Source organism: Callithrix jacchus, chromosome 21 (assembly GCF_049354715.1).
Source record: "Callithrix jacchus isolate 240 chromosome 21, calJac240_pri, whole genome shotgun sequence".
NCBI lineage: Eukaryota > Metazoa > Chordata > Mammalia > Primates > Cebidae > Callithrix > Callithrix jacchus.
In genome coordinates, this window is record NC_133522.1 from 50,062,056 (window position 1) to 50,077,865 (window position 15,810).

The 15,810-nt window shown below is 55.0% G+C and overlaps 1 protein-coding gene across 16 annotated transcripts in view; it reads left to right on the plus strand.

Moving 5' to 3' along the window:
• The window catches only part of TRPM2 (transient receptor potential cation channel subfamily M member 2), a 92,549-nt gene that overhangs the window by 38,228 nt on the left and 38,511 nt on the right, over positions 1-15,810 (plus strand). For 6 of the 16 annotated variants that reach the window (XM_035283087.3, XM_035283092.3, XM_078358717.1 and 3 more), the window contains 7 exons: positions 655-776; positions 1,021-1,353; positions 7,447-7,587; positions 8,464-8,593; positions 9,592-9,737; positions 10,498-10,610; positions 11,973-12,189. In XM_035283087.3, coding sequence (XP_035138978.3) covers positions 655-776; positions 1,021-1,353; positions 7,447-7,587; positions 8,464-8,593; positions 9,592-9,737; positions 10,498-10,610; positions 11,973-12,189 — 1,202 coding nt within the window. Of the gene's footprint in view, positions 1-654; positions 777-1,007; positions 1,354-7,446; positions 7,588-8,463; positions 8,594-9,591; positions 9,738-10,497; positions 10,611-11,972; positions 12,190-15,810 lie in introns of those variants that run through there. The other 10 variants (XM_078358718.1, XM_078358720.1, XM_035283090.3 and 7 more) reach the window with 4 other exon arrangements.

Consider the following 15,810-nt stretch of genomic DNA (forward strand, 5'->3'; position numbering starts at 1 on the left):
GTTTTCTTCTGGTTTTTTGATAGCAGTTTTGTAGACACAGCCGTTACGTTTGGGTCTACGAGCCACTTCAGGCTGATTCTTGTGTGCGGTGTGAGGTAAGGGTCAAAATTCTTTTTTCTTTTTCCCCAAATTGTAACCCACGTTAAAAAAAGTTAGGCCAGAAAGAGAGTGCAGAACTACTTGAGTGCAATTCTCGTCCTGAGAACCAGTGAGGTGGTTGTTGCAGGTGACTACAGGCGGTTGAGGCAGGAAAGGAAATTTGATTGCTTCTGAGTCCTGAGTTTTGGATGTTAGCATAAGATGCCTGCCCTTTAGAGACCTATGTCTTCTTTAAACAGGGAGGCCCTTTTGTTGCTCACTGCCCACCTGTCACTCAGGGGCCAGGGCATGGCCAGGAGGAGGGGAGGGGAAACGGGTGAGTGGACGTGATGACCAAAGCCCCAAGAGTCATTGATTCTGATCCCAAGATGGAATGTGCTTTCACAAGGCTGTGTGCATGGGAAGATGTCACTGGGTGCTGTGTCTGTCACTTTGAATTGTTGAGAGGCGAGGGTTCATGACACATCCCCGACTCTGACGTCCTAAGTCAGTGGCCTTGGCAGGAAACGGCTTTGAGCCAGGATCAAGGCTCAATGTGCACCTGTTCATCTGCAGCCTCACGGAGCCAGGACCACTTCGGCCAGGAGAACTGGGACCACCAGCTGAAACTGGCAGTGGCATGGAATCGCGTGGACATCGCCCGCAGTGAGATCTTCACGGATGAGTGGCAGTGGAAGGTAAGTCTTCCACAGCACCTTGTGGAGGGACCCACTGGGCCACGTGCACTGCACCCTGAAGCAAGGGCAGGCGAGGTTTGCATCATCTGGATCCCAGCCCTTCCCTTGAGGGTGGGTGACCCAGGCAGCTTTCATCCTCGCCAGGTGGGGGACCACAGCAGCCCCTGCCTCCAGGGTCATTGAGAACAGGATGACATGGGGCGGTGACCCGATGCAACGGTCACCACACAGGGCTTGCTCTCAGCCTTCAGATCTGCACCCCATGATGACGGCCGCCCTCATCTCCAACAAGCCTGAGTTTGTGAAGCTCTTCCTGGAGAATGGGGTGCGGCTGAAGGACTTCGTCACCTGGGACACGTTGCTCCATCTCTACGAGAACCTGGAGCCCTCCTGCCTGTTCCACAGCAAGCTGCAGAAGCTGCTGGCCGAGGCGCCGGCCGCGCCCCGCCTGCAGATGCACCACGTGGCCCAGGTGCTGCGGGAGCTGCTGGGGGACTTCACGCAGCCGCTCTACCCCCGGCCCCAGCACAGCGACCGGCCACGGCCCCTGCTGCCTGTGCCACACATCAAGCTCAACGTGCGTGCTGGTAACGGGGTCGGCCTGGCCTGGCCCGTGTGGGCTCCTGCTGTGCTTAGAGTCTCTGTTCTTAAAATTAGCTTTTATTTTTATCAGAAAAGACACATGCTCTGTCTTAGGCTGCTGTAATGAAATTTCACAGACAGGGCGGAAACTACAGGTTTATTTTCTCGAAGTTCCGGAGGCCGGGATTCCCAGATGCGGGTGCCAGCAGGCCTGGCTTCTGGTGAGGGCCTCTTCCCGGCCTGCACGTGGCTGCCCGCTTGCTGTGTCTTCACATGACACACAGAGAGATCTCTGGTGCCGCTTCCTCTTCTTTTTCTTTTATTTATTTTTTTGAGACAGGATTTCAATCTGTCTTCCAGGCTGGAGTGCAGTGGTGTGAGCATAGCTCACTGTGGCCTTGATCTCCCAGGCTCAAGCAATCCTCCCACCTCAGCCTCCCAAGTAGCTGGGACTACTGGTGCGCACCACTCCACCTGACAAATGTTTTATTTTTTGTAGAGATGGTTTTGCCATTTTGGACAGGCTGGTCTCAAACTCCTGGCCTCAAGCGATTTGTCCTCCTCAGCCTCCCAAAGGCTGGAATTATACTGCTGGGCTACCGTGCCTCACCTATTTTTATGTTTGAGACAGGGTTTGGCTCTGTCACCCAGGCTGGAGTGCACTGGTGCAGTCATGGCTCACTGCACCTTACACCTCCTGGGCTCAAACAATTCTCCTGCCTCAGCCTCTTGAGTAGCTGGGACTATAGGCACGTGCCACCACGCCCAGCTTATTATTATTATTTTTTAATGTTTTGTAGGGATGGGTTCTTATTATATGACCCAGGCTGGACTCAAACCCTAGGGCTCAAGTAATCCTCCTGTCTTTGGCCTCCCAAAGTGCTGGCATTGCAGGTGTGAGCCACCACACATCATCTCACTCCTCTTTTTTTTAAGGTGCCACACCCATCCACTTAGGAACCTGCGGTGTGGCCTCATTTAACCTTAATTACCTTATTAAAGGCTCTATCTCTAAATGCTGTAGTCACACTGGGGGTTAGGGCCTCAACATATGGATTTTAGGGGGACACAGCTCAGTCCATAACATACCCTTTCCGATAGTTCCCAACAGTATGAAAGGTTCTGCAGGAGGAGGATCTCTCTAATCTCCACCCTGATTCTGTGGGAATCCTGCTCTAATCTCCACCCTGATTCCTTGGGAATCCCGCTCTAATCTCCACCCTGATTCAGTGGGAATCCCGCCCTAATCTCCACCCTGATTCAGTGGGAATCCTGCTCTAATCTATACCCTGGTTCCTTGGGAATCCTGCTCTAATCTCCACCCTGGTTCAGTGGGAATCCCGCCCTAATCTCCACCCTGATTCAGTGGGAATCCTGCTCTAATCTATACCCTGGTTCCTTGGGAATCCTGCTCTAATCTCCACCCTGGTTCAGTGGGAATCCCGCCCTAATCTCCACCCTGATTCAGTGGGAATCCTGCTCTAATCTCCACCCTGGTTCAGTGGGAATCCCGCTCTAATCTCCACCCTGGTTCAGTGGGAATCCTGCTCTAATCTCCACCCTGATTCAGTGGGAATCCCGCTCTAATCTCCACCCTGATTCCATGGGAATCCCGCTCTAATCTCCACCCTGATTCAGTGGGAATCCCGCTCTAATCTCCACCCTGATTCCATGGGAATCCCGCTCTAATCTCCACCCTGATTCCATGGGAATCCTGCTCTAATCTCCACCCTGGTTCAGTGGGAATCCCGCTCTAATCTCCACCCTGGTTCAGTGGGAATCCTGCTCTAATCTCCACCCTGATTCAGTGGGAATCCCGCTCTAATCTCCACCCTGATTCCATGGGAATCCCGCTCTAATCTCCACCCTGATTCAGTGGGAATCCCGCTCTAATCTCCACCCTGATTCCATGGGAATCCCGCTCTAATCTCCACCCTGATTCCATGGGAATCCTGCTCTAATCTCCACCCTGGTTCAGTGGGAATCCCGCTCTAATCTCCACCCTGGGTCAGTGGGAATCCCGCTCTAATCTCCACCCTGGGTCAGTGGGAATCCCGCTCTAATCTCCACCCTGGTTCAGTGGGAATCCTGCTCTAATCTCCACCCTGGTTCAGTGGGAATCCTGCTCCAATCTCCACCCTGGTTCAGTGGGAATCCTGCTCTAATCTCCACCCTGGTTCAGTGGGAATCCCGCTCTAATCTCCACCCTGATTCCTTGGGAATCCCGCTCTAATCTCCACCCTGATTCCTTGGGAATCCCGCTGTAATCTCCACCCTGGTTCAGTGGGAATCCCGCTCTAATCTCCACCCTGATTCCTTGGGAATCCCGCTCTAATCTCCACCCTTATTCCTTGGGAATCCCGCTCTAATCTCCACCCTGATTCAGTGGGAATCCCGCTCTAATCTCCACCCTGGTTCAGTGGGAATCCCGCTCTAATCTCCACCCTGGTTCAGTGGGAATCCTGCTCTAATCTCCACCCTGGTTCGGTGGGAATCCCGCTCTAATCTCCACCCTGATTCAGTGGGAATCCCGCTCTAATCTCCACCCTGATTCTGTGGGAATCCCGCTCTAATCTCCACCCTGATTCAGTGGGAATCCCGCTCTAATCTCCACCCTGGTTCAGTGGGAATCCCGCTCTAATCTCCACCCTGGTTCGGTGGGAATCCTGCTCTAATCTCCACCCTGGTTCGGTGGGAATCCTGCTCTAATCTATACCCTGATTCGGTGGGAATCCTGCTCTAATCTCCACCCTGGTTCAGTGGGAATCCTGCTCTAATCTCCACCCTGATTCAGTGGGAATCCCGCTCTAATCTCCACCCTGATTCCATGGGAATCCCGCTCTAATCTCCACCCTGATTCCATGGGAATCCCGCTCTAATCTCCACCCTGATTCAGTGGGAATCCCGCTCTAATCTCCACCCTGATTCCATGGGAATCCCGCTCTAATCTCCACCCTGATTCCATGGGAATCCTGCTCTAATCTCCACCCTGGTTCAGTGGGAATCCCGCTCTAATCTCCACCCTGGTTCAGTGGGAATCCCGCTCTAATCTCCACCCTGATTCAGTGGGAATCCCGCTCTAATCTCCACCCTGATTCCATGGGAATCCCGCTCTAATCTCCACCCTGATTCAGTGGGAATCCCGCTCTAATCTCCACCCTGATTCCATGGGAATCCCGCTCTAATCTCCACCCTGATTCCATGGGAATCCTGCTCTAATCTCCACCCTGGTTCAGTGGGAATCCCGCTCTAATCTCCACCCTGGGTCAGTGGGAATCCCGCTCTAATCTCCACCCTGGGTCAGTGGGAATCCCGCTCTAATCTCCACCCTGGTTCAGTGGGAATCCTGCTCTAATCTCCACCCTGGTTCAGTGGGAATCCTGCTCCAATCTCCACCCTGGTTCAGTGGGAATCCTGCTCTAATCTCCACCCTGGTTCAGTGGGAATCCCGCTCTAATCTCCACCCTGATTCCTTGGGAATCCCGCTCTAATCTCCACCCTGATTCCTTGGGAATCCCGCTGTAATCTCCACCCTGGTTCAGTGGGAATCCCGCTCTAATCTCCACCCTGATTCCTTGGGAATCCCGCTCTAATCTCCACCCTTATTCCTTGGGAATCCCGCTCTAATCTCCACCCTGATTCAGTGGGAATCCCGCTCTAATCTCCACCCTGGTTCAGTGGGAATCCTGCTCTAATCTCCACCCTGGTTCAGTGGGAATCCTGCTCTAATCTCCACCCTGGTTCGGTGGGAATCCCGCTCTAATCTCCACCCTGATTCAGTGGGAATCCCGCTCTAATCTCCACCCTGATTCTGTGGGAATCCCGCTCTAATCTCCACCCTGATTCAGTGGGAATCCCGCTCTAATCTCCACCCTGGTTCAGTGGGAATCCCGCTCTAATCTCCACCCTGGTTCGGTGGGAATCCTGCTCTAATCTCCACCCTGGTTCGGTGGGAATCCTGCTCTAATCTATACCCTGATTCGGTGGGAATCCTGCTCTAATCTCCACCCTGGTTCAGTGGGAATCCTGCTCTAATCTCCACCCTGATTCAGTGGGAATCCTGCTCTAATCTCCACCCTGATTCAGTGGGAATCCTGCTCTAATCTCCACCCTGATTCAGTGGGAATCCTGCTCTAATCTCCACCCTGATTCAGTGGGAATCCTGCTCTAATCTCCACCCTGATTCAGTGGGAATCCCGCTCTAATCTCCACCCTGATTCAGTGGGAATCCTGCTCTAATCTCCACCCTGGTTCAGTGGGAATCCTGCTCCAGTCTCCACCCTGATTCAGTGGGAATCCCGCTCTAATCTCCACCCTGGTTCAGTGGGAATCCTGCTCTAATCTCCACCCTGGTTCAGTGGGAACCCTGCTCCAGTCTCCACCCTGATTCAGTGGGAATCCCGCTCTAATCTCCACCCTGGTTCAGTGGGAACCCTGCTCCAGTCTCCACCTGAATCAATGGGAACCTTGCAGTTTCTCAGTGTCAGGAGTGATGCTGGATTTTGTTTGTATTTCCTCTTGGGGGTATTTATCTCCTCTGATTCATTAAGGTTTTATAAAGCAGAGCATCAGTGCTGTTTTGTCAGATGCCTTTGAGAAGATTCAGCCGCTTTTCTTCTTTGACCCATGAATTTGGTGAATTATTTTGATAGATTTTCTGATAGTGAAACATGTTTTTACTCCTGTTTTTAATTTCAGCTTGACCTCAGTGCAAGCTGAATATACTGGATCCTCTTGTCACAGTTTTCAGGTGTCTGCGGGAGGCTTAAGCCTTTCATGACACTTTGATTTGTGGAGCTGTGTGTGTTTGGCTCTGGGATCAATTTTTTAAAGAATTATTGTTATCCTTTATTTTATTTTATTTATTTTTCATCTTTTTTTTAAGACGGGGTTTCACCGTGTTGGTCAGGCTGGTCTTGAACTCCCAACCTCAGGTGATCCACCTGCCTTGGTCTCCCAAAGTGCTGGGATTACAGGTGTGAGCCACCGTGCCTGGCTGGGTATGGCTTGGTTTTAGACATTCACAGTCTGTGCTTCCTAAGTCCGGTGCGTTTACTCAAGACACTCAGTAGGGATATGCTTAGGAAGGTCCAAAGCAGCAGCTTAGGCTTATCCATACCTGTGGTTTAGGAAGAAAAACACATTTCTTGATAATGAAAAACCTAGGATCACTTGAAGTGTGTTTTGTACAGTATGTGATGATGGAGATGCATTTTCCCCTTCTGGGAAGTGTTTCTCAGCTACCTGAGTGCATGTTTCCTGAAGCCCAGCCAGGTAGGGGAGGTGGGGCTGGGCGAGGTGCCCTGCCCTTGTTCGTGTGTGCGCCTTGTTGCCCACCTGGCCGATGTTCCCTGGTGGGAGATGTTCCCGGAGGCAGGGTCCCTCAGAGAGAAGACAGTCATAGACCTATTGACAGACTCCACTGGGCTAGAATTTTACTTCATTGAAAGTGGCCTCGATGCCATCAGATAAGACTAGAGAACCTTGAAGTGCCTGGCATGAAACAAGAGTCTACAAATGTTGGTTAAGGAGTTAGATGGATATATCGCTTTCTAGATGTTTCTGGATATCTCCAGAACAGTGGTTTTAAAACTTCAGTGTGGGCCGGGTATGGTGGGTCATGCCTGTAATCCCAGCACTTTGGGAGGCCGAGGCGGGTGGATCACGAGGTCAAGAGATCAAGACCATCCTGGCCAACATGGTGAAAACCCGTCTCTACTAAAAATACAAAAGTTAGCCAGGAGTGGTGGTCTGGGCCTGTAGTCCCAGCAACTCGGGAGGCTGAGGCAGGAGAATTGCTTGAACCTAGTAGGCAGAGGCTGCAGTGAGCTGAGATTGCGCCATTGCACTCTAGCCTGGCGCCTGGCGACAGAGCAGGACCCTGTCTCAAAAAGGCAAAACAAAAACAAAAAACCTTCAGTGTGCATGAGAATGATGTAGGGCGTTGCTGAAGGTGCACTTGTGTCATTCCAGGAATGGTGATCCTGAGAAGGTTGGGGCTGAGGTCAGGGCCTGCACCTCCAGCAGGTTCCGAAAGTGACTCTGAGCCAATGGGGCCCAGCTGGAGCTCTGACTGTCCACTCCTCAGCAGGTGCAGGGAGTGAGCCTCCGGTCCCTCTACAAGCGTTCGTCAGGCCACGTGACCTTCACCATGGACCCCATCCGCGACCTTCTCATTTGGGCCATCGTCCAGAACCGTCGGGAGCTGGCAGGAATCATCTGGGCTCAGGTAATAAGGCCGGCTTCTCAGCAGACACAGCTATAGGCCAGCAGCCAGTGGGGGAGCGGGGCCGGAGTGCCTGAGGCCAGCTGCACGTGGGGGCTGTGGAGGGGGCGTGGGCTTCTCCAACACCAGAAAGAATGGGGTGCCCAGAGTTGGAGAACGAGGAACATAGCTCTAGGCAGGAAAGGATTTTCTTTTTTGAGATGGAGTCTCACTCTGTCGCCCAGGTTACAGTGCAGTGGTGCAATCTCAGCTCACTGCATACTCTGTGTCCCGGGTTCAAGTGATTCTCCTGCCTCAGCCTCCCAAGTAGCTGGAACAATAGGCACGTGCCACCGCACCTGGCTAAGTTTTTATATTTTTAGTAGAGACGCGGTTTTACCATATGGGTCAGGCTCAGTTTGAACTCGTGACCTCATCATCTGCCTGCCTCGGCCTCCCAAAGTGCTGGGATTACAGGCATGAGCCACCGTGCCCAGACCAGGAAAGGAATTTTTACATTAAAAGTTCTGTTAAAAAAACTCGTCCTGTGCTTATGTCCAGGGCCGAGCCTCACTGGGCACCCACGGGCCGGGTGGTGCCACCCTTGCAGCTCACGTGGGTTCTGGTGGGACGGGTGCATATGCTGGCACATGCCGTCTATTAGGCTTTGCAGGGCAAGCAGACCCCTCTCACAGGCCATACAGAGCCTGGGAGGTTATGTATTGATTGAGGTGGGGCTCAGGTTGTCTTCATAGATGTGGTCACAGATGGTGACTGCGCAGGGGCCCGCACTGTCCCTGGCCTCTGTGTTCATCACCTGGGCAGTGTGTTGGCTTCCGCAGGCTGGGCTGAGCCCGGCTAGGCCCTTCAGAGTCTCATGGTGGCTCCTCGGGTCCACAGAGCCAGGACTGCATCGTGGCGGCCTTGGCTTGCAGCAAGATCCTGAAGGAGCTGTCAAAAGAGGAGGAGGACACGGACAGCTCGGAGGAGATGCTGGCGCTGGCGGAGGAGTATGAGCAGAGAGCCATGGGTGAGCCCTGCTGGGCACAGCTCAGCTCTGCACGCCCCCACTGGGGTCCCCTCCCTGGGTCTCAGCCATGCACGCCCCTCACCTAGTTTCCCATCCCTGAGTCTCAGCCCCATGTGCCCTCCCCCTGGGGTCCTCATCCCTGGGTCTCAGCCCTGTAACCACCCAGTGGGTCCACCTCGCCTGCTGCCTGGATAGAGCCCGTTAAGACAGCCACATTGCAACAGAGAAAGAGTTTACTTCACACAGCACCGGCCGAAGGGGAGGCTGGACTTTCATCACCCGAATCCGTCGCTGAACATTTGGACAGTGGAGTTTTTTAAGGATGATTTGGTGGGGAGGGGCCAGGCAGTGGGGAGTGCTGATTGGTTGGGTCAGAGTTGAGACCATAGGGGTCGAAGTGGGTTCCTCTTGCTGGCTTCTGCTCCTGGGTGTGGTCCCAGAACTGGCTGAGCCAGGTTTCCAGCGGGGGTGGTGACATGTGAAAATGTCGTAGGTTTTCCGCCAGTGACGTCATTCTGGGAAGAGTTTGGAGGCTCAGAATCTGGTGGCCTCCGGCTTCATGACTCCTAAACCGTCATTTCTAATCTGTGGCTACTTCGCTAGCCTGTCCAGGGCAGACTGGTCCTCAGGCGGGAAAGGGCTGTTGTCAGCTTTGTTTGGCAGTTAACTGGTTAGTGTGGCTTCCGCCCAGGCATGGACAAGGGCAGCCGGGACGTGAGAAGCGAGATGGAGTCGCTTGGTCAGTTCCCCGTCCGTGTCATATTCTTCTCCCTGTTGTGATTTTTGTAGAGGCAGCTTCAGCCCTACGAGCCCTCTCCCCGGGGTCCTCTTCCCCGGCCTGGATGTTTAGACACATCAGCCCCACATTTGCCCTGCCCTGCCCAGTGCCCCTCCCTGTGCCCTGGTGCTCCTGTCCAGAGTAGTCGCCCTCTGACCCATCTCCTGGGCTCAGCCAGTGTGACCTGCTGCTCTGACGTGGCTCTTCCGTCTCCCCACAGGGGTCTTCACCGAGTGCTACCGGAAGGACGAAGAGAGAGCTCAGAAGCTGCTCATCCGCGTTTCCGAGGCCTGGGGGAAGACCACCTGCCTGCAGCTCGCCCTGGAGGCCAAGGACATGAAGTTTGTGTCTCACGGGGGCATCCAGGTGACCTTCCAAGGGCCCCTTCCGGAAACAGACACATGCAGTGCCTGCAGGGCGGACACGGCCTCCTGTTCTGCAGTCGGCACTCACACTCACACAGGCCTCGCGCCTCTCAGCAGCTTGGGGACAGCGCCTGACCCCTCGGCCACCTGCTCCAGGCTCTGGCCTCCCATTGTGCAGATGGATAAAGCAAAAGCAGGAGCTGGTGGCCGCAGAGGTCACAGTTCACCTCCCCACGGACGTTCTTACCTGGGAGCACAGGCGGCCGCCCTCTTTTCCTGGAGGGATACGCAGGGCATGGCATGTCCTTCCTGGAGTGGCAGGGGCTCCCGGGCATGGCTGCCCTCAGCATCGCCCTGACACCCCCGGCAGGGCCTGGCCTGCAGCACCTGCCCTTTGTACGCTGGGCTTCCTTGGAGCTCCGAGCTATTGCCAGGCCCGTGAGCCCCCATCGTGCTGGGCCTGAGGACGCCTGGGGGGTCCCGTCCCCAGCTACAGAGCTCACAGGGGCCAACTCTCGAGTGCCTGCAACTGTGGGGCCTTAGAAGCCAGCAGAGATGGGGTCCCACAGCTTGAGGTCCAGGAAAGGCGGGATTGGGCACCAAAAGCCCCGGGGCAAGCTCTGTGTCTTCACTACTTTCTACTGGGAGACTACAGGCCAGCTGTGTCCACTAGGCACCCTGAGTCCTCAGCAGACAGCTGATGGGCACCATCTGGGGTGCAGGGCTGGGCACTGCCATCCTAAGACTGCCCTCATCCACAGGCCTTCCTGACTAAGGTGTGGTGGGGCCAGCTCTGTGTGGACAACGGACTGTGGCGCGTGATCCTGTGCATGCTGGCCTTCCCGCTGCTCCTCACCGGCCTCATCTCCTTCAGGTGCCGCAAAGCTGTGGGGCTGCGGAGCTGCGGGCGGGGCTCCTGGGGGCTCAGGACCTTCCCCACATCCCCTCACTGGGAGCAAGTCTTGTGTCCTCAGGGTCATGCCTGGATCCTGGAGCTGAGGAGATGAGGGTGGGAAGCGGAGCCGAAGAGATGTGGGTGCTGCTCTGCCACTGCAGCCTGGGGTCAGGGAGGCCAGGACCCAGGGTTTCTTGCCGGCACTGCAGACCTGAGCCAGTCTGGGGCACAGGCAGGCAGCGAGTGCAGGTCTTGTGGGGGGAGTGAGTGCAGGTCTGGGGTGGGTGCAGCGAGTGCAGGTCGGGGGGGCAGCAAGTGCAGGTCTGGGGGTGCAGCAAGTGCAGGTCTGGGGGTGGGTGCAGCGAGTGCAGGTCGGGGGGGCAGTAAGTGCAGGTCTGGGGGGGCAGCAAGTGCAGGTCGGGGGGGGCAGCAAGTGCAGGTCGGGGGGGCAGCAAGTGCAGGTCTGGGGGGGCAGCAAGTGCAGGTCTGGGGTGGGGACAGCGAGCCGTGGCTGCAGAGCCAGTATTGACGGAATTGCTTTCCCTTCTGAAGGAGGAGGACATTCTGGCCATGGTTGAAGGCCTGGCCGGGCCTGGTGTCCCCACCCGCACCATCTCAGAGGCTTGCAGGGACGTCATGGAGTCTGCTGTGTTTTACTGAGGGCTGGACGGAGGCCCAGGGTCTCCTGGGGGTCAGGGCAGATTCAAGACCCCAGTGAGGTGGCTGAGCCCCTTCTGCAACCCGCAGGCCACACTGCCCACCTTCTTCCCCTTCTCCTGACAGCCAGGATGGCACCTGAGTTCTCAGAAGTCCTGGTGGGAAACTGAGGCAGGGAGGAGTGGCTCAGGTGCCCTAAAGCAGTGCTGGCTCCTCCCTGCTGCTATCCCAAGGATGGCAGAACCATGTTGCTGATGGCTGCCTCTGCCCCTGTTCCAGCGGCCCTGGGATAGGGACCCAGGACCATGGCACACCACAGCGGTAGTGTGGTCAGCCCTGCCCCCAGTGAAGACAGTGAGGAAAGCCTGTCCCCATTTACAGGAGGGTGACTGAGGCCTGAGCGTCACTGAGCACCGTGAGCTCTGAAGCTGGGGCCCGGCCTCCCTGTGTGCAGCCATGAAGATCAGGGCCATGGGTGTTGGAGGGCGTCCCTGTGTCCTCACTTTGTGGGGCGGGGCCAGCTCCACCCCAGTGGCTGCATCTGGGGCTCCCAGGCTGTGCTGTGCTGGCTCCGCCCGTAGCTGGCCGTGGATCCTTCACTGCTTTTGCCCCTAAAGTGTGGCTCTCTGAGGGGCATGGGGGGTCGGGACACTGGCCCTCGCTGTCACCGTCTCTTCTCCGCAGGGAGAAGAGGCTGCAGGAGGTGAGCAGCCCCGCGGCCCGAGCCCGCGCCTTCTTCACCGCGCCCGTGGTGGTCTTTCTCCTGAACATCCTCTCCTACTTCGCCTTCCTCTGCCTGTTCGCCTATGTGCTCATGGTGGACTTCCAGCCCATGCCCTCCTGGTGCGAGTGTGCCATCTACCTCTGGCTCTTCTCCCTGGTGTGCGAGGAGATGCGGCAGGTACAGCCCCACCCGCTTTCCTGTGCCCCAGCCCGGGGCCTCCCGCTTGGCCAAGTTCTCACAGGGGACCCGGGGCCTAGAGTATACCCTGCCTAGCCCACCCAGTGCTCCCTCCCCAAAATGGGTGCCTGGGGCCCCACCCTCCAACCCCTCCCTCCTCATGCCCCTGGCACCTGCTTCCCTGCTTTCCCTCCCCGCCTGGAGACCTGGGCCAATCGGCTTAAGGTGGGATGCCCTGACCTTGTGGACGCTGAATGTTCACAAGGTGTGTCCCCTCCCCCTGGGAAGAGCAGTGCAAGGCGTGGGGGGCCCTAAGACTCCTGTTACGTTCAGTGACAAGCCAGAAGGACCCACAGACACTGGGGAGTGTCGATGCTCTCTTATAGTTTATTAAGCAAAAGTCTACAGAGCAAACCAGCCGGGGAAGGGATCCAGCTGCATCCAGGACAGCCGTGAGCCCAGAGCATCCAGGCAGTCCCTCTCCGCGGAGTGTGGGCGGCACTCCATCCTCCCAGCGGTGACAGGTGGCCTCATGCGTGGAACATGGTCCCCAGGGAGGCTCACGGGCCTTGGTGTCTCTGGGGGTCAGTCACAGAGGCCCGGCTGACACCACACAGTTGACCTCTGTCTCCAGCCCTCCGGAGGTCAAGCTGAAAACTGCCCCCAGATCACACTGTGGGACTCCCTGGTGCAGCCCAGGCCCCTGGTAAACAAAGACCCTCATCAGCAGACGTTCCAAGCCCTCAGAGGCGACCTCCCTGGAGTTGGGCAAGGCCAAGCTGCCCTGCAGGCGGGGTGAATCCCTTACTGTATGGGGTCTCCAGCATGCCCCCTTGGTGCCCGCACCTGCTGGCAGCTGGTACATGGGGTCGGCCCAAGGGGCAATGGTCCTGGCTTAGACTCACCTCTGCTCTCTGACCTTGGTGGACCAGCAGGCCCCCAGTTAGGAAGCAGTGTGCACTGTGACACCACTGCCTACTGGAGACCCTGGGGGGGGGCACCATCCCTAGGAAGGAAGAGCAGTGCCAGGACTGGGCGGGCCCTGATAGCTGGGCTGTGGCCCTGGCTCTGCCGGGCTCTCCTTGGCCCTCCTCTTGGCACATGGCTTCTGCCACCAGACCTTCTTTATGAGGGGGCAGAGGCATCCACACACCCCAAGGCCCAGCCTTATGGGCACAGCCTGAGAGCAGAGGGGACACTTCCTTCTCCCTGCATCTGTCTGTGATCCGAGGAGGGCCCTGGTTGGTCCTGCCACTCACCTGCCCCACCTGTCCAGCTGCTGGGGCCTGGGGCCTGGGACTAGGAAGGGTATGGGGACTCCTGCCAGGCAGGCCAAATGGGGGCTCCCATAGCCCCTGCTAGGATCCTGCCCTCTCTGCTTGCTGAAGAAGCAATGTGGACCCGACAGAGCAAAGATCCTTGTGGGAAGGCAGCTGGTGCCTGACAGTGAGGAGGGGCCTGATCCAACACACATGCACAAAAACACATGCACGAACACACACACGCAAACACATGCGCACACATGTGCACACACATGCACACACAGACACATGCACACACACGTGTACATGTACACAAATACACATGCATGCATACACATACATACACAAATACACATGTGCATGCACACATACCACACAGGCACACACATACACAGTACACACAAATACACATATACAAACATGCACACATGCATACACACATGCATACATGGATATATACACACATATGCATACACATACAAATATATGCACACATACACACCCACATACATACATATACAAGCATACATGCACGCATGCATAAACGTGCATAACATACACATACACATGCATACACACACAAGTGCGCACACACAAACATGCACACACGACACAAATAAAGACATGCACACACATATGTACACGCACATGCACACACACACATGCACATGTACACATGCACATACATGACACATATATATGTATATACACACATGTACGCATGCGTGCACAGACATGCACACATATACACATATAGACGTCACATATACACATATAGACATCTACACACAAGCATTTAACACATAGACAAATGCACACATACATACCTACACACATGAACACACACATACACATAGACATATATGTGTACACACATGTACTCACATACAAATATATGTACACAGTTACACACATGCACACACAAATACATGCACACATACACATACACAATGCATGCACACATATGCATATGGACATATGCATATGCACATACACAGTATATGGACACATACATACACATCTGCACATATACACATGCAGAATATACATACATACATATACACACATACATGCACACACATGCACACACAGGTGCCGAATGAGCAGGAGACCAGGGGAAGCTGCTGCCAGTGCCACCCTGCGTTGTCCCGCTCTGTCCCGTCCCCATGTCCCTCACTGACCCAGCTGTCTTCAGACTGGACACAGCATTTGGATTTGCGGACTATGATGATAGTGTCAGTGACAGTGATTGTGATGCTGATAGTGGAGAGTGATATGACAGTGAAGGTGACAGGATGGTGACCATAGTCACAGTGAGAGTGACAGTGATTGTCATGACAGTGATAGCAGTGATGGGACAGTGACTGTGATGACAGTGACAGTGACAGTGACTGCGAGGATAGTGATGTGACTGATGACAGTGACAGTGACTGTGATGACAGTGAATAGTGTAGTGACAGTGACAGTGACTGCGAGGATAGTGACGGTGACTGTGATGACAGTGGATAGTGACGGCACAGTGACCGTGACAGTGAAGATACTGATAGTGACAGTGATGACAGTGAATAGTGCAGTGACAGTGACAGTGACAGGATAGTGGCGGTGACTGTGATGACAGTGGATAGTGACGGCACAGTGACCGTGACAGTGAAGATACTGATAGTGACAGTGACAGTGATGATAGTGGATAGTGCAGTGACAGTGACAGTGACAGGATAGTGGCGGTGACTGTGATGACAGTGGATAGTGACGGCATAGTGACTGTGACAGTGAAGATACTGATAGTGACAGTGACAGTGATGACAGTGGATAGTGCAGTGACAGTGACAGGACAGTGAGAGTGACAGTGACTGCGAGGATAGTGACGGTGACTGTGATGACAGTGGATAGTGATGGCACAGTGACTGACAGTGAAGATACTGATAGTGACAGTGACAGTGATGACAGTGGATAGTGCAGTGACAGTGACAGGACAGTGAGAGTGACAGTGACTGCGAGGATAGTGATGTGACTGATGACAGTGACAGTGACTGTGATGACAGTGAATAGTGCAGTGACGGTGACAGTGACTGCGAGGATAGTGATGTGACTGTGATGACAGTGACAGTGAGGATGGTGACAGTGATTGTGATGATAGTGACAGCGACAGTGAGGATAGTGGCGGTGACTGTGATGACAGTGGATAGTGACGGCACAGTGACCGTGACAGTGAAGATACTGATAGTGACAGTGACAATGATGACAGTGGATAGTGCAGTGACAGTGACAGGACAGTGAGAGTGACAGTGACTGCGAGGATAGTGATGTGACTGTGATGACAGTGACAGTGAGGATGGTGACAGTGATTGTGATGATAGTG